Below are 24,401 nucleotides of genomic sequence, written 5' to 3'. Positions count from 1 at the left end.
GTAATATCATGATGCACATAAATATGTGCAATATAAATATGGCAAATAAAGTACTCTTACACTACCTACAATTCAGATCTGATACTGTACATATTTACATTCTCCACATAGACTTCTTTTTGCACTTTTAGTTTCCCCTCTTTATATTTTAACTGCTGCAGGAATTCCCCTTAGTATACATTTAGTGATATCCTATCCTATTTTATTTTATATTGTCTTTTGTTCAACGTTTCATTTTATTTCTCGTAAGCCACTTCCTGGCTGGAACTGTATTGTAATGTTCAGCTTTTATTTGATTACAGGAACCAACAATGGATCAGAACTTGTTCGGAGGAGTCCCCAGGTTTCTCACCCGCCCAAAGGCATGCTCAGTGTGTGTAGGCAAAGACGCCACACTTAGCTGCACTATCGTGGGCAGCCCGACCCCGCTGATAAGCTGGGAGAAGGACAAGCTGAAGCTGACATCTGGGGGACGTTTCAAAACCGTGGAGGATGGAAATCTGTACCGCCTGACCATCTATGACTTAACACTGGAGGACAATGGCCAATTCATGTGCCGGGCCAAAAACACAGTTGGGGAGGCTTATGCTGCTGTTACCCTCAAAGTGGCCCTGCAAACAGAGATGGCTCAGAGGGCCCCTGTTTTCATGGTTAAGCCTACCTCTACACGTGTATGTTTGGGAGGCGATGTGGTTTTCCACTGCCGGGTTGCAGCCCACCCTGATCCCAACTTTGATTGGGAGAAAGATGGGCGCTACTTGGGCGAGTCAAATCGTATCAAGATTGTTTCCGACACCGACAGCAGCACCCTGAATATCCAAAGTGTGCGTAACCTGGACAGCGGCACCTACACCTGCAGGGCCCAGAACACCGTTGGTCGTTCACACTCTGCAGCAGCTCTCGTTGTAGATGCCCAGGATTCCCTCCATCTGTCCGCAGACAAGAACACCTCCTCTCTCCTCTCTCACCTACAAAAGCGCAAGGAGGAAATGAAGAAGGACATCTCTATCTATCGCACTGAAGAAAGCAGATCCTCTGGTTCCTCCTCCACCAAGACCAGCATCACAGATAGTTTGAGTTCTCTGAGTCAGGAACATGAGCTGAGGGCATCTGCGCTGGCAAAGCTGCCCAAAGGTGTGTTCACCCGTACCTGCACGGTGACTGAAGGCAAGCATGCCAAACTCAGCTGCTTTGTGACGGGTCATCCTAAACCCCACATCATCTGGAGGAAGGATGGATCAAACATCAGCGAGGGCCGCAGGCATGTCATTTATGAGGACCAAGCTGAGAACTTCATCCTCAAGGTCCTGTACTGCAAACAGACCGATAATGGTCTCTACACCTGCAATGCCACCAATATGGCTGGCCAGACCTACAGTGCTGTGTTGGTGACAGTCAAAGGTAAGATGGACATGTTTGCTGAATACAATACAGCCATGCATGTTTTACACATATTAGAGAAGAAAACTATTGCAGTTATGTTCATGAATTACATGCATATCTGTCAGCCAAATGCAGCATACTCCACACTAGGGTTACAGTAAATGCCTGGCATGATTTCATTGTTTTATTGATATTAACAATTACCATGAAAGCAAACATTATATTAGTCTGTTTCCTAATAATTTCCAACATCTATACCATAACTGCAGGACTCATTCATCTAAAAAAATGGATAATAAATGTATGCTATATAGTACAGCTGCACTCAAAAAGTCACCATCATTGAGTAGTCAATTTACAAAAAGGATAATTTGTTGATCATAAATGAATGCACAAATTGCAGAAAATTATGTTTTCAGCCTCTTAAAAATGAAGCTTTTATCTGTTTTGGACTGACAAAACAACACATTTAAAGACATCACCTTGGATTTTGAGAAACTAAAATAGACATGTTTTTATAGAACCAAAAATGTATTGACATATTAGGGAAATATTTTCAGATTAATCCAGATGAAATGCTGAAAAAAGCTGAAGCCCTACAATACAGCAAGTCATTTCTTAAAACAGCTTGGTACTGTACATTACTTAAACAGGAGTGAAAATACATTTGTAGGGGACTATTTTAAGCTTAACATTAATACACTTTTGGTGGTAGTATTCATCACAGCAGGATGGTGTATGTGGGATTTACTCAAAATAAACTAGACTACCTGTTTGTCTGCCACTGCAGCAAGTGGCTCATTTGTGTGTTTCTATTAGCAATACAAATAGAAGTACATGTCACTCAGGGATAAGCTATATGTTGAAAGGAAAAATCAATGTTGGTATCTGCACTACTCTAAGTGTGAATCATTTCACCAAAGCATAATTTACCCCTGAAAAGGTGTAGCTTTTTACAACAAGGTTGAAATCTGGCCCAGCCTCTTTGGGAGGGTGTTGTGTTGCATCTATTTTCTGCTGGTGATGAGTGGTTCACAGATGCTAAGATGTTCACTCACTCACTGGAGCACTTTGACACCGATGCTACTGAGAATCCCCTTGGGAAAAAATTGGCCCAATGGATGAAACTGTAGGATTATATATTTCTGTCGGCATGATCATTAATGAGGGCTGCCGCACTTATTTACCTGTTTATTGCTGGTGCAGAGGACTTCTGATGTTTGCAGGTTGTTAGTTTATAGGATTTAAAGGGGGACATTTAGGGGTTATACGTTTTAAGCTCTTCCATGACCATTAGAAAAAACACTCCTTTAAGAAAATAAAAGGGGAAAAAAATTCATTTTCTGTAACCTTTGATTTAATTACCACAATTATTATATTATTAACACTTAAATAATAAGAGGTCCTGGCAGAAATCCAGTCAGTTTTGGAAAGATAACTTCAATAAAAGTATTTATTTGGGACACTAAGACAGAAATACACAACTGTTAAGGGTTGTCAATGTTAAATATATAGTGTGCGTTGACAAGCCTGTAAAAAAATGATAAGCTAAGGGGTCAAAGAGCCAAACTATAACTCACAAAACTGTGATTTCCTCAACCTAATATTTTTTTAGTAAAAATAGTCATAGCTCATCTGTCCTTCGGCAGGAACGGAACAGGAAATATTGAAATGAATAACGTAAATGTTGCATTTATTTTATGTGGGTGCTTTGCGTGATTTGATGAACCCAGTGGACTTCATACATAACTCAAAGTGGAGTTCTATGTGTTTCAACACTTGATTGCTAACTTTAAACTGTTGGCGTAAACCCAAAGTATGGATATGGATACAGTTTGAACTCTAACCTCATTTGTAGAGCAGAGCAGAGTAAGAAAACCGAGCAGCATGGGAAACGTACAACATGTACCCTATAGCTTCCATTCAAATAGCGGGTGGAGTAAGCACATTAACCCTAGAAATAACATCTGAAATTGACATACTTTACTTATTGAGAGCATTTTCAAGGGTGTGCCAGAAGTAGCTAATTTCTTACATTCCAGACAACCCATTGTTTAACCGTCAAACCTTGACTTCAACAACCAAGGTTTAACAACTGACTATCAATAAGCTTTTATGTAATTGCTTTAGGGCTGTACCGACTAGTTTGAAGCCTCAAAGCTTAATTCATACCTTCATATTCTGAAAATCACCATTCAAATTTAGATTTTGTTCGAGGACTGTTTTTTTTTTAGGGTGAAAGAGTAATAAATATGAAACGACTACATACACTAACATCTTTATTTAAAAGCTTCAATAGAATATAAGTAACATTTGGTACAGCCCTACTTGCTATATTGTCATACATTTGTATCTACATTATCCTCTGTAAGAGCTTTTGACTATGTTGTAATGTTGTTTACAGGGACATCAACATTTGCCATATGGTTGGTTTTGAAGCACATCCTTTTTCTTATATTTGACATACTAACATGCAAAACCATAATTGTGGCTTTATAAGCTAAAGATTCCCTCCTTGTTTTTCATTGTGCCAGAGCCTAAGGTGCCATTCAGGAGGAAGCTGCAGGATGTGGAGGTGCAGGAGAAGACGTCAGCCACCCTGCTGTGTGAGGTGCCTGTTAGTGCCACCCAGGCCAGCTGGTTCATGGAGGAGACGAAGCTGGATCAAAGCACCAAATATTACATGGAGCAGGAAGGCACCCTGCTTCGCCTCACCATTCACAACGTCACCACCAACGACGATGGTGTTTATATCTGCGAGATGAAGGAAGGCAGCCGCACTGTGGCTGAGCTCACCGTCCTGGGTATGGGGGAGACTTTTTAATGTCTTTATTTCTTGTTAGCTGTTTTGTGCAGGCAATACAATTGACAAGAGTCAATTATATGTCCGTAAAATGCTGTTGAGTTTGGAAACTAAGAACAGCTAGTCAATTTGTCTAGAATTCTACTGAATGTGTGTCTTACTGTCCACTTACTTTCATATCCCAGGCAATATTACTAAGAAGCTTCCCCGGAGGACAGTGGTCCCTGTCAGCGACACTGTCATCTTCTGTGTGGAGCTGGAGCGTCCTTTCCCAGATGTCTACTGGACCCGCAATGGCGTGAAGCTGAAGGGAGATTCCCGTATCGCAATCGCCTGCGTGCTCAGACAGTACACACTCACTATTAGAGATTGCCAGGCTGATGACTCAGGAGAAGTGGCCTTCGTGGCGGGAGACTGCAAAACTTCCACACGATTCTCTGTCACTGGTAAGCAAGACCATATTTTATTTTATTTATTGTATTTATTCTGATCTTGGATTTGCCCCCTTTACATTTAGTTAAAATTGACTTTAGAGCAGGTCATGTCTTTGATGCCCAGTACAAAAGACTTCAAACATTAAATTATTGAAACTGACATGAATAATTGCTAAATATAAAAGTTCAACAAGACGGTCAAAAAGAAAGGAAATTGAGTTTTGATATAATCTTTCTTTAGATTAGCCACAAGCTACAAAACTCATCAGATCATATAAACAGCTTGATCATTTCTCTTTCTGCTCCAGCTGCTAGGAAGCATCCTCCCGATCCCCCAGTCGATGCAGTGGTTGCGAACAAGACTGACTCATCCATCACCATCCAGTGGTCTCCTCCGGACAGCGACCGCCCCGTGCCCATCAAGTGCTACTTTGTGGAGAGGAGGAAGGTTGGCACTCAGACATGGCAGCGGTGCAACTCTGGAGAAACCATCCTTTCTACCGAGATCACCGTCTGCAGCTTCAAAGAAGAAGCCACCTACCAGTTCCGTATCTCTGCCATGAATGACTTTGGCCAGAGTGATTACCTGGAGGTGCCTGGAAGCTTCTACCTAGGTAAGACTGAGTTTTTATGAATTCTGCTGTTTTTGTAAACAATTAGTTGTTTTGTTCACATGTCTGGTTCTTCTGTTGTCTCCAGAACCCAGTGCTGAAATCAGGAAAGGCCTGATGAACAGCACTGCCTTCTTCAGTGAGGAGTTCTCCATCTCCGTGGAGCTGTCAGCTGTTTGTTCTGCCTTCTGGTCTCTGAATGGCCGCCTCCTGCGCAGTGGAGGCGACTACCTCATCACCAGGATCAAGAACACACACACTCTGCTCATCCGTAACGTGACCATGGAAATGAACGGGACTGAGGTCAAGTTTGTGGGTGGAGGCTCACAAAGCAGTTGCATCCTGTCTGTGCAGGGTAAGTAGTCAGAAAAGTGCTCTAAATCTAAATAAATATAGTATAGAGTCATTTTTCTTCAGTCAACTGTTCTTAACTTTGTTGAATTGAATGCCATTGGCAATTCAATAATGCCTTCTTACATATACACTGTATTTTTAGCTCCTGTTGTTAGGTTCACCAACAAGTCAAACCTACAGGAGGTGTTCTGCAGTGCCCAGGCCACCGCTCAGCTGACTGCTGAGGTGTCAGATTACGATGCACAGGTTTGTGATGGGAACATAAATCATTCCCAGTTATACTTCTAGCTTTTATTTTGATGCACTATCATTGACCAAATTTAGTAGATTTTTCTGTGCTATTTTAAGTTAGTCAAATCAGTTTGACTGAAGAAACATTGAACTAAACTGTCTAAAAATGCTAAAACGTTCTTTTAATTTTGGTTAGCTCTTTTCCCCGAGCTTCTAATTGACATTACATAGTCAGTACAGTATGTTACGTTTTCGGTTTTATGTAACTGTTATCCTTCATACACATATATGTATTTGTAAATGTACCTGTATTTGAGTACTTGTCAGTATACTCTTTTAACTATTTTGCTTTAACTAATGTCTATTTTGGCCATCTGTTCTGTGTGTGTGCCTACAGGTGGTCTGGATGAGGAATGGGCGGGAGGTGAAAACGGGGAAGAAGTATGAATACATGATTGTCGACCGCAAGAGGATCCTTATGGTTCACAACGTGACAGAGGAAGATGTGGGCATCTATGAGTGTGCTTTAGCTGATGACAAAATATCCCTGCAGCTCTCTCTTAAAGGTACGCACATTAAAGAAGTAAAGTTAAGCACTTTAACTTTATCACAGAGCAAAGTAAACAATCTGACTGCCAAGGTTTCAGTGTTGGAGTCTGAACCAAGTATCACCAATATGCACTGCTCGGTGAAAACATGATTGCGTGAATGTAACCTGGCTCAGTGTGTGAAACGAGTCCCAACTCAAGCCCACATGCAGACAGTTTGTCTCAGGTCATGTGATATACTGAAATGTGACCCACTCTGATGGCTGCAGCATATGCTTTTGAGCCATCAAATAGAGGAAAGAGTTGTATATCAATGTAGTCGGCTCCCGTGTTACTCTGCTACCCCAAAGTCATGCTCTTTCCACACATGAGCTGCTCTGATAACAAACGTAAGGATATACATTTCCCAAGGGATTTTAAAAGAGATGCACAATAAATCTCCATATATTTTTTGACAGTCAGTTTTACACGTGTAGCATTCTGGTTTTATGTCGACTCACAGTGGTAAAAACAGTAACGTCACGGCCACACACACACACACACACACACACACACACACACACACACACACACACACACACACACACACACACACACACACACACACACACACACACACACACACACACACACACACACACGTCTTCAGTTTGGAAGTTCTTTGCGAACACAATACTTAAAGCTTGCAATTTGTAGCATCTGCAAGTCCAAAAAAACCATGGCACATTATCCATGAAATTTGGAACCTCCAGCTTCATCAGACATTTAATTTATTATTTAGTAATTAATTCCCATGCATGCTGCTCAAGAGTATTCGCAGTGACCTGCTCTTCTGCCAACAGCACAGCGCCTCTCCATGTCCTCTCAGGCTGGAGGACACATAACTCTACATTCTTGTAAATAGATACTCATTCATAAATAGTTTTATATAGACATACATACATAGTGTTGGATACGTAATGAATAGATTACTCTCTATATAATATGTTGGCCTTCATACACACTATAGTGTATCTGATTCTTCTCTGATATGCATGAACATACAATTTACAATTTCCTTTAAAAGCAAAATAATGAATAATGTTTATGTATGCTGTTAAAGATAGTTCTTAGTATAACATTTGGAATCTGCAGGTCCCACTTATAAATAAGGGGAGGCCATAATAGGTCAAGAAAATGTTGGTGCATTTTTAGATTTGTATTATTGTCACAAATATTGACTTCTCCATAATTCACTAACCCATATGTTGTCTGTATGAAATACAAATAAATAATTTGACAAATAACAAAAAAGTAATCACTGTATATCCACCTCTATTTCTCTAAGATGAACCTGCCAAGTTCCTGAACAAAGCCAGAGGAACCATGGGAATGTCATCAACCCTAAAAGGAGACCTGGAGCTGACCTGTGAGGTTTCTCCAGCCAGCGCGGCCGTGGTGTGGAAGAAAGATCAAGTGCAGATCACCGAGGACCAAAGAACGACCACCGTCGCCAAAGGGACTCAAAGGAAACTCATCATCAAAAACGCCAAGAAAAGTGACGAAGGACATTACTCCTGTGAGACAGCAGCAGACAAAGTCACATTCCAGGTCAAGATAAAAGGTAAGACTGTTTGATTATTTTTGTAGTACGATTCAACCCTGCACATCAAAGATGAATATGATATCAATGTCCTTCTTCTTTTCAGAAACTCAGGCAGTAGCCGCCTTCTCCAACAGGGAATCAGTCCAAAAGGAAGTTAAAGCTACTCTCACCCAGAAAGCTACTCTTAGTTGTGATGTCTCTGATAGTAAGATAGAAGTGAAGTGGTATAAAGACGGCAAGCAGCTGATATCCAGCAGGACGATATACTCAGAAGTAAAAGGCAGTACTCGTCAGCTGGTGATTGAAAAGGTGGAGAAGAGCGATGCTGGAGAGTATACGTGTGAAGCGGCAGGGGATAAGCTGGTCTTCAAGATATCTGTCTCAGGTAGGACTGCTAGAATTCATTGACAAATACAACTTCACAAATATTTCCAGTATTATACAAATAATATAAACTGTGTCTGTGAACTACTGAATGAATATCATTTGAGTTAAGCATAACGAGGCTTCGAAGTTTCATTCGTTATGTTGACATTCAAGTTTTAAATCGATATTCAAAATGTGTGCTTGTAGCAATGTATTTTGATTAGCCTGCTGCTGTATTTATTCGAATGACACAACAAGTTGATATCCATTAACAATTGTTGATTTGATCTACTTTGATTTGAAAAAGAAAAGACACATTTAGTCACATTTCATTGTTTGTTTTGTTTTTTTGCTTGGTTACATCAGAAAAACTACAACAGACATTCAAAGCTCCATTTGAAAACCTTCGATAGAAGCTTTGAATGCATGTGTGCTATATGTTTCAATCATTTGATCTTAAACCTCCTTATAACAATGCTGTTTTTCATATTGATGTTCCCCTCAGAGTTCCAATCAGCCTTCTCGAACAAGGAGTCCGTCCAGAGCGAAGTGAAAGCCACTCTCTCCCAGAAAGCCACTCTGAGCTGTGAGGTAGCTGATACCAAGACAGAGGTGAAGTGGTACAAGGAGGGCAAGCTGCTGACTTCCAGCAAAACAATCCATACAGAGACAAAAGGCAAGAGTCGCCAGCTGGTGATCGACAGCGTAGAGAAGAAGGATGCTGGAGAGTACATCTGTGAGGCTGGGACTGAGAAGCTGGCATTTAAGATGCATGTGGCAGGTAAGAGCGGGGGATTTTCTAAATATGAATATTTCTAATTCACTGCTTTTTGGATCTGATATTTCCCCTCTCATATCTCCTTCATCAGAAGCTCAGTCAGCTTTCTCCAACAAGGAGTCTGTCCAGAAGGAGGTAAAAGCCACTCTATCTCAGAAATCCACCCTGAGCTGCGATGTTTCTGATACCAAGACAGAGGTGAAGTGGTACAAGGAGGGCAAGCTGCTGACTTCCAGCAAAACAATCCATACAGAGACAAAGGGTAAGAGTCGCCAGCTGGTGATCGACAGCATAGAGAAGAAGGATGCTGGAGAGTACATCTGTGAGGCTGGGACTGAGAAGCTGGTCTTCAAACTCAATGTGGCAGGTAGGGCCCAGGACTGAATTGTCAACAAAATAATGTGTTGATGAATTTTCTTATCATGGATAACTAAAACATTTAATGATCCATGTTCTCCTCCACAGACACACAGGTCCAGTCTGCCCTTTCTGACAAAGAGTCAGTCCAGAAGGAGGTGAAAGCTAGTCTCTCCCAGGCGGCCACCCTGAGCTGGGAGATATCTGATTCCAAGTCCGAGGTGAAGTGGTACAAGGATGGCAAACTCATAAGCACCACTCAGGCGATCCATGCAGAGTCAAAAGGCAAGAGTCGCCAGCTGGTGATCGACAACGTGGAGAAGAAGGATGCCGGAGAGTACATGTGTCAAGCTGGGTCTGAGAAGCTGGTCTTTAAAATGCATGTAGAAGGTAAGGAGAGTGAATTCAGTTTTTGTGATTGTTGGAACTTATTTAGTCTGCATTATTGGTTCTTTAATTTTGAGATGTTTGGCATGCTGTGCTCAAACATCTATATTGCAAAATGGCCCCTGAGTCTGTTATTAGATGGCCCTTGAAAGATATATGTGTATATTTTAATTCATATTTAGCCTCAGGCTTTGATTTCTCGTAGCATTTGCTTACTGAGGGAGCTCTGTTGTCTTATGACTCCGTTGATTGTTACTTCCTGCTCGCAGACCTGGTCTGGTTAACAATATCAGTCCGCTCCTCTTTTCAGCAACTTTGTAGATGACCAATTAGCTTTTTCTTTAAGACTGCAAATGCAATGTTGAGTCTCACTCAACCTGACATGCTTTAATAAAGCTCATTGCTCAGTACACTGTATATGTATGGTTATGTTGTCATTCTGCAGTTAGTTAATCCAAAAGGATATGAGATAACTCCTTTTTTGTACGTGTACATTTACTGACACCACACTCCTTTTCAGGTTCTTCTACAGAAGTCCACGCTAAATCCTCTTTCGTCAACAAAGAGTCTGTCCAGACGGAACTGAAAGCCACTCTCTCCCAGAAAGTGACTCTGAGCTGTGAGGTAGCTGATACCAAGACAGAGGTGAAGTGGTACAAGGATGGCAAGCTGCTGACTACCAGCAAAGCCGTCCACATGGAGTCAAAGGGCAAGATTCGTGAGCTGGTGATAGAGAAGATGGAGAAAAAAGATGCAGGAGAGTACATCTGTGAAGTCGGAACTGAAAAACTGGCAATTAGAGTGCAATTGACAGGTATGAGGAATTAAAGGGACTACTTCATGTGATTTGTTTAAATTAAAGTGGACCTATCATGCTATATTTAAATGATATATTGTAGGGCCATACCTATATAAGGTATATTTATACGTTTCTGTTTTCAAAATACCAAACAGATCATGCATTTTAGCCATGCCTCATTTCGCTCTATGTGCTGTTTGCTGTCTACGGGGCTGATCTCTGTGAGCTGCAGCTGACCACGCCCCCCTGCAGGAGAGGGAAGCCGTGCTCTGATCAAGTCAAGAGGGGGAGAAAAAAAGATCTCCGTCCTCCGTGTTTTATTTATATATACAGTCTATGGTTTTATTATATTATTATAGGCCTATAGAGTCGTTATTCATTTGTTTTAAAGCTCAATAAATAACAAAGAAGACCTTTGACCGGCACTTTTCTAATTTTGTCCGGAAGATTTACGGACATCTTGACCGGCGAAAGAAACTGAAACTGAAACTCTGCCGCACGGTCCCCTCGTTCCTTGGAAGAGGCGGAGAGGTGGGTGTTTGTCATCTGCTGGTGGACTAACCGGAGAGAATTACAGTGCTTGCCTCGACGGGGAGGGATTGCATTGAATTAAAGCAGCGGGAGCAAACGCTTGCCTCGGGGAGGGAGAAAAAAAGCCACAGCGGAGAATAAACAGAAGGGTAACCATGGTAACTATGGGCGGGAAGTCTTCTTCGCTGCTTTTGTGCCAGACTACAGCGCCACTTACAGGCCTGGCATATGTACTACAGCGTCTCCAGCGCTTTCGAGCGGCAATGGCCGGCCGTGGCCCAACCCCACATTCCCCTGATAGGTGGAGAGTTGGCCCAATAGCCGTAGCGCCACCTCTGTGCCGACATAGAAGTGTTCAAATCTGGATAATTCTGTATCAGATCCGTTGCAGCCCCTTTTTTAGAGATTTGGCTATGGAGGAAAATAGAGAGGGTTGTGTTTTCTGACACTTGGTGAGTTCCCTGGAACACCGGGGACACATATTCATGTATAAAAGACGTACAAAAGTGCATTTTGCATGATAGGTCCCCTTTAAGTTCAAATTTATATTAAGTTTTGCTATATTTTATAAGATTGCATTAATATGATGGTGGGCAATCAGAAATCCTTTATTACTCCCTCAGCGTGAACATGTACAATGCCATGACGTTTTCCATTATCACTTTTTCAGAAATCCAACAGAAGTTAGCATTTTCCAACAAGGAGTCCGTCCAGAGCGAAGTGAAAGCCACTCTCTCCCAGAAAGCCACTCTGAGCTGTGAGGTAGCTGATACCAAGACAGAGGTGAAGTGGTACAAGGAGGGCAAGCTGCTGACTTCCAGCAAGACAATCCATACAGAGACAAAAGGCAAGAGTCGCCAGCTGGTGATCGACAGCGTGGAGAAGAAGGATGCTGGAGAGTACATCTGTGAGGCTGGGACTGAGAAGATTGCTTTTAAGATACAGGTTGCAGGTAGGAGCGTGGGATTTTTCAAAATATGAATATTTCTAATTCAATGCTTTTTGGATCTGATATATCCCCTCTCATATCTCCTCCATCAGAAGCTCAGTCAGCTTTCTCCAACAAGGAGTCTGTCCAGAAGGAGGTAAAAACCACTCTATCTCAGAAATCCATCCTGAGCTGCGATGTTTCTGATACCAAGACAGAGGTGAAGTGGTACAAGGAGGGCAAGCTGCTGACTTCCAGCAAAACAATCCATACAGAGACAAAGGGTAAAAGTCGCCAGCTGGTGATAGACAGCGTGGAGAAGAAGGATGCTGGAGAGTACATCTGTGAGGCTGGGACTGAGAAGATTGCTTTTAAGATACAGGTTGCAGGTAGGAGGAATAATTGAATGGTCTTGTTGGTCTATCTGAATGTAATAATGATATATATTCATTGCATCTGAAATGTTTTGCTGTGTGTATCTTGGGTTAACTTTTATGCATTTGTTTTGTTTTACTTTGCTCTGCAGAACCCCCGGCTGGTTTCTCTAACACACAGTCTGTTAAGCAAGAGGTGAAAGCCACTCTCTCCCAGAAAGCCACTCTGAGCTGTGAGGTAGACGATACAAAGACGGAGGTGAAATGGTACAAGGATGGCAAGCTGCTGACTACCAGCAAAGCCGTCCACATGGAGTCAAAGGGCAAGATTCGTGAGCTGGTGATAGAGAAGATGGAGAAAAAAGATGCGGGAGAGTACACATGTGAGGCTGGAACAGAGAAGCTTGTATTTAAGATGCAGGTTACAGGTAAAATATATTTCAAATACTGGTTTTATTTTGATACATGATTCTCAGAACAAACAAATGAAAACAAGCTCTTACATCTCTCTAGATGCAGCTGTCAAGTTCCAGAAAAAGCTTGTCAAGGACACATGTATTGTTCAAGCAAGTGAAAAAGTTGTTTTGACCACCGAGCTGACGACAGAGAGTGGTAGTGTGAAGTGGTGCAGAGATGGTGTGGAGCTCAAGGAGGGCAGCAAGTATGAAATGAAAAAAGAAGGCCTTTCTCGTACCCTGATAGTGAAATCGTCTGAATCCAAAGACAGTGGAACATACTCCTGTCAAACTGCTGATGACAAACTGGAGTTCAAAGTTCAAGTTAAAGGCAAGTCATGGAAAAGTTAACAACTTTATAGACATCTCCAGGTGGCAGATTTAATTTTGATGTCTAACTTCCATGTTTTCATTTCAGATTCGGCTTTGAAGTTTGTTGTCCCTTTGAAACCTGCTACAGTGGATTTGGAAGGCACACTCAGCCTGATGTGTGAGCTAAATCAAGCCTCAGGGGATGTTGTCTGGCAGCATGATGGTCGTGAGATTAAACCTGGAGGCAGGTACTGTGTGAGGACAGATGGTGCTAAGCGGGTCCTCACCGTGACTGGCATGACTAAAGAAGATGAAGGAGAATACAGCTGTGAATGTAGAAATGACAAGACCTCCGCCAAAGTTACCTCAAAAGGTAATTCATTGTTTACCTTCAACACTTTCAGGTAGTTTATTCTGTATCAGTTTATTTCATTTGATGTCATGCTTTCCTTTCAGCACCCAGACTGGTGAGGCTGACTACTAAACTGAACAATGTGGCTGCCATGGAGGGAAAAGATGCAATTTTCAAGTGTGCTGTCAACCCAGCAGACGTCAACGTTAAATGGTTCCACAACAGCATACCCGTCACTGCTGGGCCCAAATATAAGATTGGGCGTGGGGGCAGCAGTCACTCACTCACCATCACCTCTGTCACACAAAAAGATGGCGGAGAGATCAGCGTGGATGCAGAGGGCAAAAGCTGCAAAGCCAACCTACAAGTGGAGCGTAAGAACACTCAATATAATTATTTAGTATGTTAAAGGTCACCTATTATCCAAAATCCACTTTTACATGTCTTTTATACATAAACATGTGTCCCCTCTGTGTAAAGAGATTCTGAGAGTTTCAGGAAAAAAGATTCGCTCACTTTTTGTCCTGATCCATTTATATAAAAACCTGTCTGAAAATGAGCTGATCAGATTTTGACCACTTTATGATGTCATAACGTTTTTTTGGCTTGTCTAACCATTAACCAATAACCAACCAAGGTAAACCCCCCCCCCCCCCCACCTTATCACCTGAATCTCCTCCTAGAGCACCATTGTGTTTTTTTTAACCAAATATCTCTCAGAGGGGCGTGGGGAGTGGCTCCTTATTTTCATCTAAAGTAACAGACCCAAAATCAGCCCTTTTGAAACAGGGCTGAAACAGAGGGGATTATGGGATGCTATAATGCATGATCTGTTTTGTATTTCGAGCCAAACACTTCAGAGACATGTTTTGTATATAACTTAGAACTATAATATATTGATGAAAAACAGTATAATAGGGGACCTTTAAGTAATATTTTTTCCTCATCAACTTTGACAATTCTGTGTGCCCCATTTAGATGAACCTGTGACTTTTAAGAAAATGCTAGAAAACCTGACAGTGGAGGAGCAGAGTGAAGTGAAGCTGGAGTTGGAGCTGAGTAAGGTGTCGGATGAAGTGAGGTGGATGAAGAACAGCGTTGTGCTGCAGCCTTCAGGAAACATGGAGATTCAGGTCAACGGAGCCAAGCAGGCACTGATCTTCAAGAGCGTGGCTTATGCTGACCGGGGCATCTACTCCTGTGAAACCCTGGATGACAAAACCCAGGCCAAGCTCAGTGTGGAGAGTAAGATTGATACACAACATACAGTATTTAAATGCATATAGAAAGACAATGTCATTCTCCAGTGTTTAGTGATATCATTCTTTATTTAAAAGCTAAGAAACCTTGAGCATGTTAAGTCTCAAACCTTTTCTCATCCTCCCTTCAGTGAAAAAGATCCAGGTAATTAAGGGCCTAACAGAAACCAAGTCACATGAGACAGAGACGGTAACTCTGGAGGTAGAGCTCAGCCAGGCTGATGTTGAGGGCTTCTGGACCAGGGATGGGGCCAAGTTAAAGTCAGGGGCCAACTGCCGTATCACAGCTTTCGGAAAGAAGCATTCTTTAACGTTGTCCAATCTCAAGAGGGAGGACGCAGGAATGATTGCCTTCCAAGCAGAAGGAGTTCATAACTCTGGCACACTGGTTGTCACAGGTAAGTTATTTTTGTATGTCACCCATACTGCCACAAGGGTCATTGTGTCACAACGTTTTTAATACCATTTTTTGATTATACAGAACTTCCTGCTATGATCGCCAAGCCCATGGTAGATATCAGTGTCGCTGATAAGGAAAAGGTTACTTTTGAATGTGAAGTGTCCAAAACCAATGCAGATGTTAAATGGTTCAAGGTGAGAAGTTATTATTTAATTTACTGTCTGCTTTGGGAAAAAATGAGATTTTAAAAGTGTCATGTACATACAGAATGTAACATTTTGAAAAATCATTAATCTGCAGGATGATGTTGAACTGAAACCAGGGAAGAACTTTGGCATCCATTCCTTGGGCCGAAAGCGCAGTTTGGTCATCAACAAATGCACCCCTGAAGATGCAGGCACTTACATCTGTCGCACTACTGATGATAACACCTCAGCTAAACTCACTGTTAATGGTAATTATCAGTCATGTATTGAAGCACACAAATAAGTCATGTTGCCTTATTGGGTATAGAAACCTCTTAATAATGTTTTCCCTGCAGCCCGAGAAGTTAAGATTGTTAAGAAGCTGGAGGATGTGGAAGTGATGGAGAAGGAGAGTGCTGCGTTTGTCTGTGAAGTATCACATGATGAAGTTGAATGCCAATGGTACAAAGGAAGTACCAAACTCAAAGTCGGTGACAACATCAAGATGAGACAAGAGGGTAAAGTCTCAAAAAAGTTGTACAGCTATGTATACACCTGTATTTTCATGCATATGATTTACCTGAATAATGATTATCTACAAGTTGTCTTATTTCTTATTCCAGGCAAAACCTATGTACTTCTGTTTAAGTCTGTCACCATTGAAGATATGGGTGAGATTAAATTCACAGCTGACAAGGCCTCTTCAGCAGCAAAACTGAAAGTGAAAGGTAAACCAGTCCGTGTCATGAGCTGAAAACAAATATGTTGCTGCATGAATTTGCTAACCCTTATGTTGCAATGTTCGGATGAGGTTGAAAATGGATTTTTCTATTTATGACACAAATTGTTGCAAAATTGTAATACATCTGCACATTTGCAGATAACAAATGATTAGGATAATCATAAGTCTGCATACATTTTTTGCTAAATTCACCTCAACATTTCACCTGTTTTAGTGTGCCAATGAAAAACGCCACACTAAAACAGATTAAATGTTGTCTTATGATAAGCGTTAACAGAATGCATCAATCTGACAATATTGATGAGATAGAAAATCCAGTTTCAAGTTGCATTTGCATTGTTATGCCTCATTGAGGCCTGATGGCAAAAGGAAACACACATCTAGGATAGGATTCTTTTCATTAGGTTTAGTCATGGCTTTCTGTCTTGGTTGATTTGAGTTATTTGCAATGTTAGGCAAAATCTAAGAAGGATAAGATTAAGACCATTATTTGCTCTCAGGTGCTCAACATGCACATGTTTCTTATTTTATATGTCAGTGACTCTCTGTTTGCAATCAATAAGCAACTGATATATAAACAAGAATGGCTGTCACACTGTAATTCCCACTTGCAGTAGTGCCATTACAATATTATTGCTATCTGCTTTAGCTTTTGCAAAAAAACTAATGGGGCATCAAAAGCATTAATGCTCCATTACTTAGCCCCATTTGCTTTGGCTATAACACAATTCAATTATGAACAGTGGCTGTCCTTACGTGCACCTAAGCAAGGGCTTTGGCAAAGCTTTGGAATCAATAGCCTTTCATCTTCCCTTGTAGCATTCATGATAATGATAGTTTTAATTGATTCAGTGTTATTGTTACGATAGAGCTGCCTGTCAAGTTTGTGAAGAAACTCAGGGATAAGATAGCGATGTATAAGCATCGTGGACATCTTGAATGCCAAGTGTCACGTGCCAGCGCAAAGGTGAAGTGGTTCAAGAACAAGACGGAGATCAAACACGGCAAGAAGTACGAGATCAAAAGTGAAGATGTGTACCGAAAACTCACCATCAACGATGTGGCATCCGGGGACGAAGACACCTACACCTGTGACGCCACTGATGAAAAGACATCCTGTAAACTACTTGTGGAAGGTAACAAGGTTGATTGACAGCTGGCAGGTTCATCAAGTGTAGGGCATTTATATATATATATATATAAGATTCTATATTTCTGTATACTGGGTATACACATGCACATACTCAAAGTATGTATATAAGCCATCAGAGTCCTAATCAATGAGGTGTCCATCAATAGGTCTGTCTGTCTGTCTGTCTGTCTGTCCGTCCTTCTGTCTGGCTATGAATAAGTATTTTATTTATGTATAAATACAGGAGGTGATGTGGATTTAAGTATTGCCGCCTCTAAAACATGCATGGCCTAGGAAATAATTTAACGTAGTAACTGCTTTTTTTCAAAATTAAAAAAAGAGTGCAAGTGTGAAATATTTTCCTACACTTTGGAATAACATAAAACAAATGTGCACATTTCATGATTAACTTATCTCAAGATGTCATTTTTCCCTGCAAGTAGCGGTAGTAGTACACACACAATATTTTATACTTTTAATTGATTTCTGACCATTTGTGCAACATTTGCCTGTAATGTAATATATAGGCCTAGGTATACTTTTGAATTTGGGTCTCAAAAAGACTAAACCATTTGTGTGTAGTCCTTTAAAATAAATCATCATTACCTTTATGTAAGGACTTCTGAACCATTCTCTTTTCCTGACGACCCTACAGAGCAGTGCATCAGCATTGTGCGGGAGCTGACATCAGTAGAAGTGACAGAACCATTTGCAGCTGTTTTCGAAGTTGAAATCAGTATGGAACTGGTGAAACCTCCCATATGGACTCTGAATGCAGTTGCTGTGAAGGAGAGCGCCGATGTAGAAATGGAGAAAGAGGGCACAATGCACAGTCTCACTTTCAAAAAGACCAAAGCATCGATGACAGGACCTGTGCAGTTTACAGCTGGCAAGAGCAAATCTTTAGCCCAGCTCACAGTCAAAGGTAAATGTGTAGAATGACTTTTATACAGCAGTAGGCCACAATAACTTGTGTACTCTGTTTTTAATAAACATATCCAGTGTAATTGAATTGAGTCTAATCACATATTGTTCCTCACATTTAGAGCGTCCGCTTGAGATTACAGAGCCCATCAAAGATGTCAAGGGGAAAGAGAAAAGCTCTGCGATACTCACCTGTAAATTCTCTGCCTCACCCAAAGAGGTAGCGTGGTTCAAAGGCCAGGTGCCTCTGACCGCTTCAGACAAGTACAACATGAAGCAAGATGCTACAAGGGCTCAACTAACTATTCAAAGGTTGACTGAGGAAGACAGTGGAGATTACCGCTGTCAGTCCGGACCTGCTGAGGCCAAAGGGACCCTTACTGTTGAAGGTATTGTAGTATTGACCTTTGAATAACACACAGAAGACAGCAATTGTGCCATTTCTTAATCTTTCAATTAAACTGTTTTGTAATTGTCCTCAACTTAAACTGTTACTTTTCCTCTGTCCAGTGCGTGAAATGAAGATCAGCAAGCACTTGGCAGACACAGAGGTTGATGAAGACAACGATGCTGTGTTCACATGTGAGATAAACTATGCTGATGAAGAGGTACAGTGGCTTCTGAATGACAAGGTGCTCTTCACCAATGAAGTCAACACCATCGCACATGATGGGAAGGTCCACAAGCTCACACTGAAGAACTTGGCACCTCAGGACGGGGGGACTATCACCTTTCAGGTCCGCAAGGTGAAGGAGTCAGTGACACTTAAGGTTAAAGGTAAGAACTCGCTGGCATTGAACTGCTGTATAAATATCCGGTTAAAGAGGGGAATCAAAATCAAACCATACCTTGAGATTGTATCGGCATCTGCTTTGAGAATTCTGTTTATGCTGTCAGAACATTGTACATGTCACTCATTATTTATTTTCTCAATTGTCCCTCCAGAGAAGCGAGCAGTGTTCCTCAAGTCTCTGGATGATGTCATTGGAGAGGAAAAGGGCATGATAACTCTGGCGTGCGAGGCGTCCAAGCCCAGGGTTTCTCCTGTATGGAGAAAAGAAGTTAAAGTCCTAAAGGCCGGATCAAAGTATGAGCTCCTTCACACAGGCAAGTCTTTGGGGCTGATCATCAAGGACGTCACCAAAGAAGATGCTGGAGAGTACAGTTGTGATCTAGGAACTGAGGTTTCTAAAGCAAAGGTCACTGTAAGAGGTTGGTACTGTTATTGGGATGTGTTACAGTTTCATTCATATGGTGTAGTTTGTTTTCGTCACTAGCCTATGCTCTTTTTCCCAAATGTAGAGATTGCCATTGGAATTACCAAATGGCTGAAGTCGGCTGAGGTGAATGAGGGAGACTCATGTAACTTTGAGTGCATCTTATCTCGTGAGAGCACAGACGAGTGTTCCTGGACTCTTAATGGAAACACTATCACAGATGGAGGTCGCTTCAAAGTCACCAGTAAAGGACGCAAATACATGCTGACCATCAAGGATGTGACTCCTGCTGACGCTGGAGAGGTGGTCTTGAACATTAAAGACCTTAACTCCAAAACAACATTAAAAGTTGAAGGTAAGCGACATATTTAAGAGGCCTAGACAAATGAACAAAGGTATTAAGTAAAGAAAATAAACATCCCATTTTGCAGGCAAGGCTTCATCCGTGTCTAAAGGACTACAGAGTGTTAGTGCTGTCCAAGGAGAAGATGCTGTATTTACCTGTGAGGTAACAAAAGCTAGTTCCACTGTAAACTGGTCCATGGAAGGCAAAGCCATCAAAAAGAGCCAGAAGTATGACATCAGACAAGAGGAAAAGGTCATGAAGCTGACGATCCATAACATCTCAGCTCAAGACTCCGGAGAGTACAGTTGTGAAGTTGTTGGAGGTGCAACCACTAAAGCCAAGCTGGAAATCAAGGGTAAGACTCATAATCTTTGACAATGATAGAGCATTTAAGAGACAACACTAAGACACACAAATGCTAATGCATTTAAATTACAAAATATAGTATAACTGTAATTGCGGCAATGGAACAAGTTTCATTGTATATGTGCCACAAGCATGTAAAAATAATACAGAGTTTATTTTGCTGGATGATAAAAACAACTAATGACAGGACATCGTAGGAAAACTGTGTGACTCAACATTCTAGCTTCCACTCAATATCAAAGTTAACACCTTAACTGCAGTACAGTACTCTCTTAAAGTAACATTACACAGGTACAAACAATTAATAAAAGTAAGTTATGGACCTAAATTATTAAACTTACCTATCATTTGTTTACTTTAATTATAAAAACGAAAACCATAAGAAAGATAACAAGCATACCCATGCCTTAATACAAGTGTAGATCTGAGATAATCTTTTTTTCTGAAACAACAGATTAATCCTTCACATTTTTACTATGCCTAACATTCAAAATACTTTATTAAGCTCTTTTTTTTTTTACAGAGCCAATTCATAAATTCACTAAAGAGCTGAAGGACAGCCAAGCTGAGGAGAAGAGCAACGTGACCTTGCAATGTGAGACGGCACAAACCCCATCCACTGTGGTATGGCTTAAAGGTCACACAGAGCTCAATGCTGGAGGTCGATATGAGATGTCCCAGAAGGAGAGGGTCCTAACTCTGACCATCAAACAGCTGGAGGAGAAAGACACGGATATCTACACGTGTGACGTGGGCACGGCAAAGATCATGGCAAAGGTGACAGTCAATGGTAAGTACCTATGTTTGTATGTACACAAGTTTCAGGTAAGTTGTTGTCTTGCAGAGCTGGTTATTTGTAAGAATTATGTGTTATTTGCCTTGAGAATTTTTACTCTGACTGTTTTTTTTGGTCAAAGAGATAAATGCAATGTTGACGTTACTCACAGTATGGCCTTGCTTTGATGTTTTAAAGGCCAATTGGTTATAGTGAAAAAACCAAGGAAGGGTGAAAATAGTTTTGAAAGGGAATCTTCTACATTTGTTTGCTTTGTCAGTTCTGCTGATCGGTATTTTGCATTGTGATTGAATTTATTAAAAGATGCTTTGCTTTCATGTTAGCATTATGTTATTTTCTTTGTCTTGGTGTTTATATGATTGACAGACTGTTTGTACATCCACAAATTGTGAACGACATCCACCAGCATGTGCAAATGTTTAAAATGTTCCTGAAACCAAATGCATTGTCTTGTTATGCAAGGGCTACAAACTGCATAGAGGAATGTTTCCTGTGTTTGTCATCTTTTGTGCATTTCAAAATGCAATGAGAGATTGTTTTTGTAAAAGGAGCATCATCCGTACTGGTGGAATGATTCCAGTGGGACAACATCATTTTCACCTCTAATCATTTTCCATCATCAATCACTCAACCCAACACAATTCACCCTCCTGTTTTATACAAGCAAGTCATTGTTCATTTTATTCTAGCCCTGCCTGCCAATTTTAAAGAGAAGCTCAACAACCAGGGGAGAAAGGAAGGGGAGTCGGTGAAACTCTGCTGCAAACTATCGAAGCATGCTGATGGCGTTCAGTGGAAGAAAGGCTCTGAAGTTCTCAAAGCTGGAGAGAAGTATGAGATGAAGATGGAGGAGACTTCTTGTGAACTTCAGATTAAGAATTTGGAGGTTGAAGATAGTGGAGAGTACTCTTGCTTGTGCGGGGACCAGAAGACATCTGCAACTGTGAAAGTCACTGGTATGGATTTTTAGATAAATGAAATATTTACCAAAGCAGATCCACTTTGGCCTTGCTCGTGTTTTGTTTAAATATTTGTTAGACTATTTCACCTGAAGTTATAAAAAATTGGTTGTACAGCACTGCCGCCGACCTTCAAACAGAAGCTGGAGAGCCAGGAGGCTGAGGAGGGGGCTAGTGTTACTCTGCGTTGTGAGCTCTCCAAACCTGGAGTCCCTGTTGAGTGGAAGAAGGGAACAAAGGTCCTGAAGTCTGGAGAAAAGTACCAGATGAAGCAGGAGGCCTCTGTGAATAAACTCCTCATCAACAAAGTGCTGCCAGAGGACAGTGGAGACTACAGCTGTGTGTGTGGAGACCTGAAGACCACAGCCAGTCTCAACATTAAGGGTAGGAAGAGGATTTTTAAAGTGTCAGTTTGAGTATTATTTTCGTTGGATCAAATAAAATGTTATGTGTACATGGTCAGACATATCAGTTTTTGACTCTGACTGGCATTGTGCGTTGCAACTTGTCCGTCTTTGTCTTCTTCTTTCTGTGTTTGTTTTATTTGTATTGTTATATTTGATGTTATGCCACTGACTTCTAACCAACTAATTGATGCTCAGCCCAACCAGTGACCTTCAAACAGAAGCTGGAGAGCCAGGAGGCTGTGGAGGGGGCTAGTGTTACTCTGCGTTGTGAGATCTCCAAACCTGGAGTCCCCGTTGAGTGGAAGAAGGGAACAAAGGTCCTGAAGTCTGGAGAAAAGTACCAGATGAAGCAGGAGGCCTCTGTGAATGAACTGCTCATCACCAAAGTGCTGCCAGAAGACAGTGGAGACTACAGCTGTGTGTGTGGAGACCTGAAGACCACAGCCAGTCTCAACATTAAGGGTAGGAAGAGGATTTTTAAAGTGTCAGTTCGAGTAATATTTTCGTTGGTTAGAATAACACTTATGTGTACATGGTCAGACATAACAGTTTTTGAGTCTGACTGTCATTGTGCGTTGCAACTTGTCCGTCTTTGTGTTCTTTGTTCTGTGTTTGTTTTATATGTTTTGTTATATTTTATGTCATGCCACTGACTGCTAACCAACTAATTGATGCTCAGCCCAACCAGTGACCTTCAAACAGAAGCTGGAGAGCCAGGAGGCTGAGGAGGGGGCTAGTGTTACTCTGCGTTGTGAGCTCTCCAAACCTGGAGTCCCCGTTGAGTGGAAGAAGGGAACAAAGGTCCTGAAGTCTGGAGAAAAGTACCAGATGAAGCAGGAGGCCTCTGTGAATGAACTGCTCATCAACAAAGTGCTGCCAGAGGACAGTGGAGACTACAGCTGTGTGTGTGGAGACCTGAAGACCACAGCCAGTCTCAACATTAAGGGTAGGAAGAGGAATTTGACAGTTGGTTCAAGTAAAAAAAATGTCATGTATAGAACAACATTTTGCACATTTTAAACGTTGCTCTATACATAAAAAACAACTTGAGTTGCATATTTAGACATGTGTTATTTCTGTCTGAATCTCATTGTGCTTGGCAATGAGTCATTGTTTGTCTTCTGTGTTTGTTTTGTATTGTTATATTTGATGTTATGCCACTGACTTCTAACCAACTAATTGATGCTCAGCCCAACCAGTGACCTTCAAACTAAGATTGGAGAGCCAGGAGGCTGAGGAGGGGGCTAGTGTTACTCTGCGTTGTGAGCTCTCCAAACCTGGAGTCCCTGTTGAGTGGAAGAAGGGAACAAAGGTCCTGAAGTCTGGAGAAAAGTACCAGATGAAACAGGAGGCCTCTGTGAATGAACTCCTCATCAACAAAGTGCTGCCAGAAGACAGTGGAGACTACAGCTGTGTGTGTGGAGACCTGAAGACCACAGCCAGTCTCAACATTAAGGGTACGAACAGGATTTTTAAAGTGTCGGTTTGAGTACCAATTTCTATGGATAGAATAACATTTGAGGTGTTCATGGTCAGACATAACAGTTTTTGAGTCTGACTGTCATTGTGCGTTGCAACTTGTCCGTCTTTGTGTTCTTTGTTCTGTGTTTGTTTTATTTGTATTGTTATATTTGATGTTATGCCACTGACTGCTAACCAACTAATTGATGCTCAGCCCAACCAGTGACCTTCAAACAGAAGCTGGAGAGCCAGGAGGCTGAGGAGGGGGCTAGTGTTACTCTGCGTTGTGAGATCTCCAAACCTGGAGTCCCCGTTGAGTGGAAGAAGGGAACAAAGGTCCTGAAGTCTGGAGAAAAGTACCAGATGAAGCAGGAGGCCTCTGTGAACGAACTCCTCATCACCAAAGTGCTGCCAGAAGACAGTGGAGACTACAGCTGTGTGTGTGGAGACCTGAAGACCACAGCCAGTCTCAACATTAAGGGTAGGAAGAGGAATTTTACAGTTGGTTCAATTAACTTTTTTTTTCATAAATAGAACAACATTTTAACTTGTAAAATGTTGTTCTATACATAACAAAAGCTTAACTTGCATATTAAGACAGGTTTTTTCTATCTGAATC

General features: G+C 41.5%; 1 protein-coding gene across 1 annotated transcript in view; it reads left to right on the top strand.

Annotated features, from left to right (window-relative positions):
- Positions 1-311: 311 nt before the first annotated feature.
- Positions 312-24,401, top strand: part of obscnb (obscurin, cytoskeletal calmodulin and titin-interacting RhoGEF b) — a 64,617-nt gene continuing 40,527 nt past the window's right edge. The window contains exons 1-38 of the mRNA XM_034138135.1: positions 312-1,401; positions 3,918-4,187; positions 4,372-4,632; positions 4,929-5,234; positions 5,320-5,586; positions 5,728-5,831; positions 6,214-6,382; positions 7,692-7,967; positions 8,053-8,334; positions 8,821-9,096; positions 9,185-9,460; positions 9,559-9,840; positions 10,358-10,651; positions 11,838-12,119; positions 12,209-12,484; positions 12,622-12,897; positions 12,983-13,255; positions 13,343-13,609; positions 13,693-13,962; positions 14,567-14,833; positions 14,979-15,245; positions 15,329-15,441; positions 15,548-15,701; positions 15,789-15,950; positions 16,056-16,160; positions 17,044-17,310; positions 17,962-18,231; positions 18,353-18,619; positions 18,741-19,007; positions 19,176-19,442; positions 19,533-19,802; positions 19,879-20,148; positions 20,683-20,949; positions 21,645-21,911; positions 22,032-22,298; positions 23,001-23,267; positions 23,512-23,778; positions 23,997-24,263. Coding sequence (XP_033994026.1) covers positions 312-1,401; positions 3,918-4,187; positions 4,372-4,632; positions 4,929-5,234; positions 5,320-5,586; positions 5,728-5,831; positions 6,214-6,382; positions 7,692-7,967; positions 8,053-8,334; positions 8,821-9,096; positions 9,185-9,460; positions 9,559-9,840; positions 10,358-10,651; positions 11,838-12,119; positions 12,209-12,484; positions 12,622-12,897; positions 12,983-13,255; positions 13,343-13,609; positions 13,693-13,962; positions 14,567-14,833; positions 14,979-15,245; positions 15,329-15,441; positions 15,548-15,701; positions 15,789-15,950; positions 16,056-16,160; positions 17,044-17,310; positions 17,962-18,231; positions 18,353-18,619; positions 18,741-19,007; positions 19,176-19,442; positions 19,533-19,802; positions 19,879-20,148; positions 20,683-20,949; positions 21,645-21,911; positions 22,032-22,298; positions 23,001-23,267; positions 23,512-23,778; positions 23,997-24,263 — 10,345 coding nt within the window. The remainder of the gene's footprint in view (positions 1,402-3,917; positions 4,188-4,371; positions 4,633-4,928; positions 5,235-5,319; positions 5,587-5,727; positions 5,832-6,213; positions 6,383-7,691; positions 7,968-8,052; positions 8,335-8,820; positions 9,097-9,184; positions 9,461-9,558; positions 9,841-10,357; positions 10,652-11,837; positions 12,120-12,208; positions 12,485-12,621; positions 12,898-12,982; positions 13,256-13,342; positions 13,610-13,692; positions 13,963-14,566; positions 14,834-14,978; positions 15,246-15,328; positions 15,442-15,547; positions 15,702-15,788; positions 15,951-16,055; positions 16,161-17,043; positions 17,311-17,961; positions 18,232-18,352; positions 18,620-18,740; positions 19,008-19,175; positions 19,443-19,532; positions 19,803-19,878; positions 20,149-20,682; positions 20,950-21,644; positions 21,912-22,031; positions 22,299-23,000; positions 23,268-23,511; positions 23,779-23,996; positions 24,264-24,401) is intronic.

Source organism: Trematomus bernacchii, unplaced genomic scaffold (assembly GCF_902827165.1).
Source record: "Trematomus bernacchii unplaced genomic scaffold, fTreBer1.1, whole genome shotgun sequence".
NCBI classification, from domain to species: Eukaryota; Metazoa; Chordata; class Actinopteri; order Perciformes; family Nototheniidae; genus Trematomus; species Trematomus bernacchii.
Note: the sequence above shows the minus strand (reverse complement) of the source record. Positions and strands in the feature narration are given on the sequence as shown.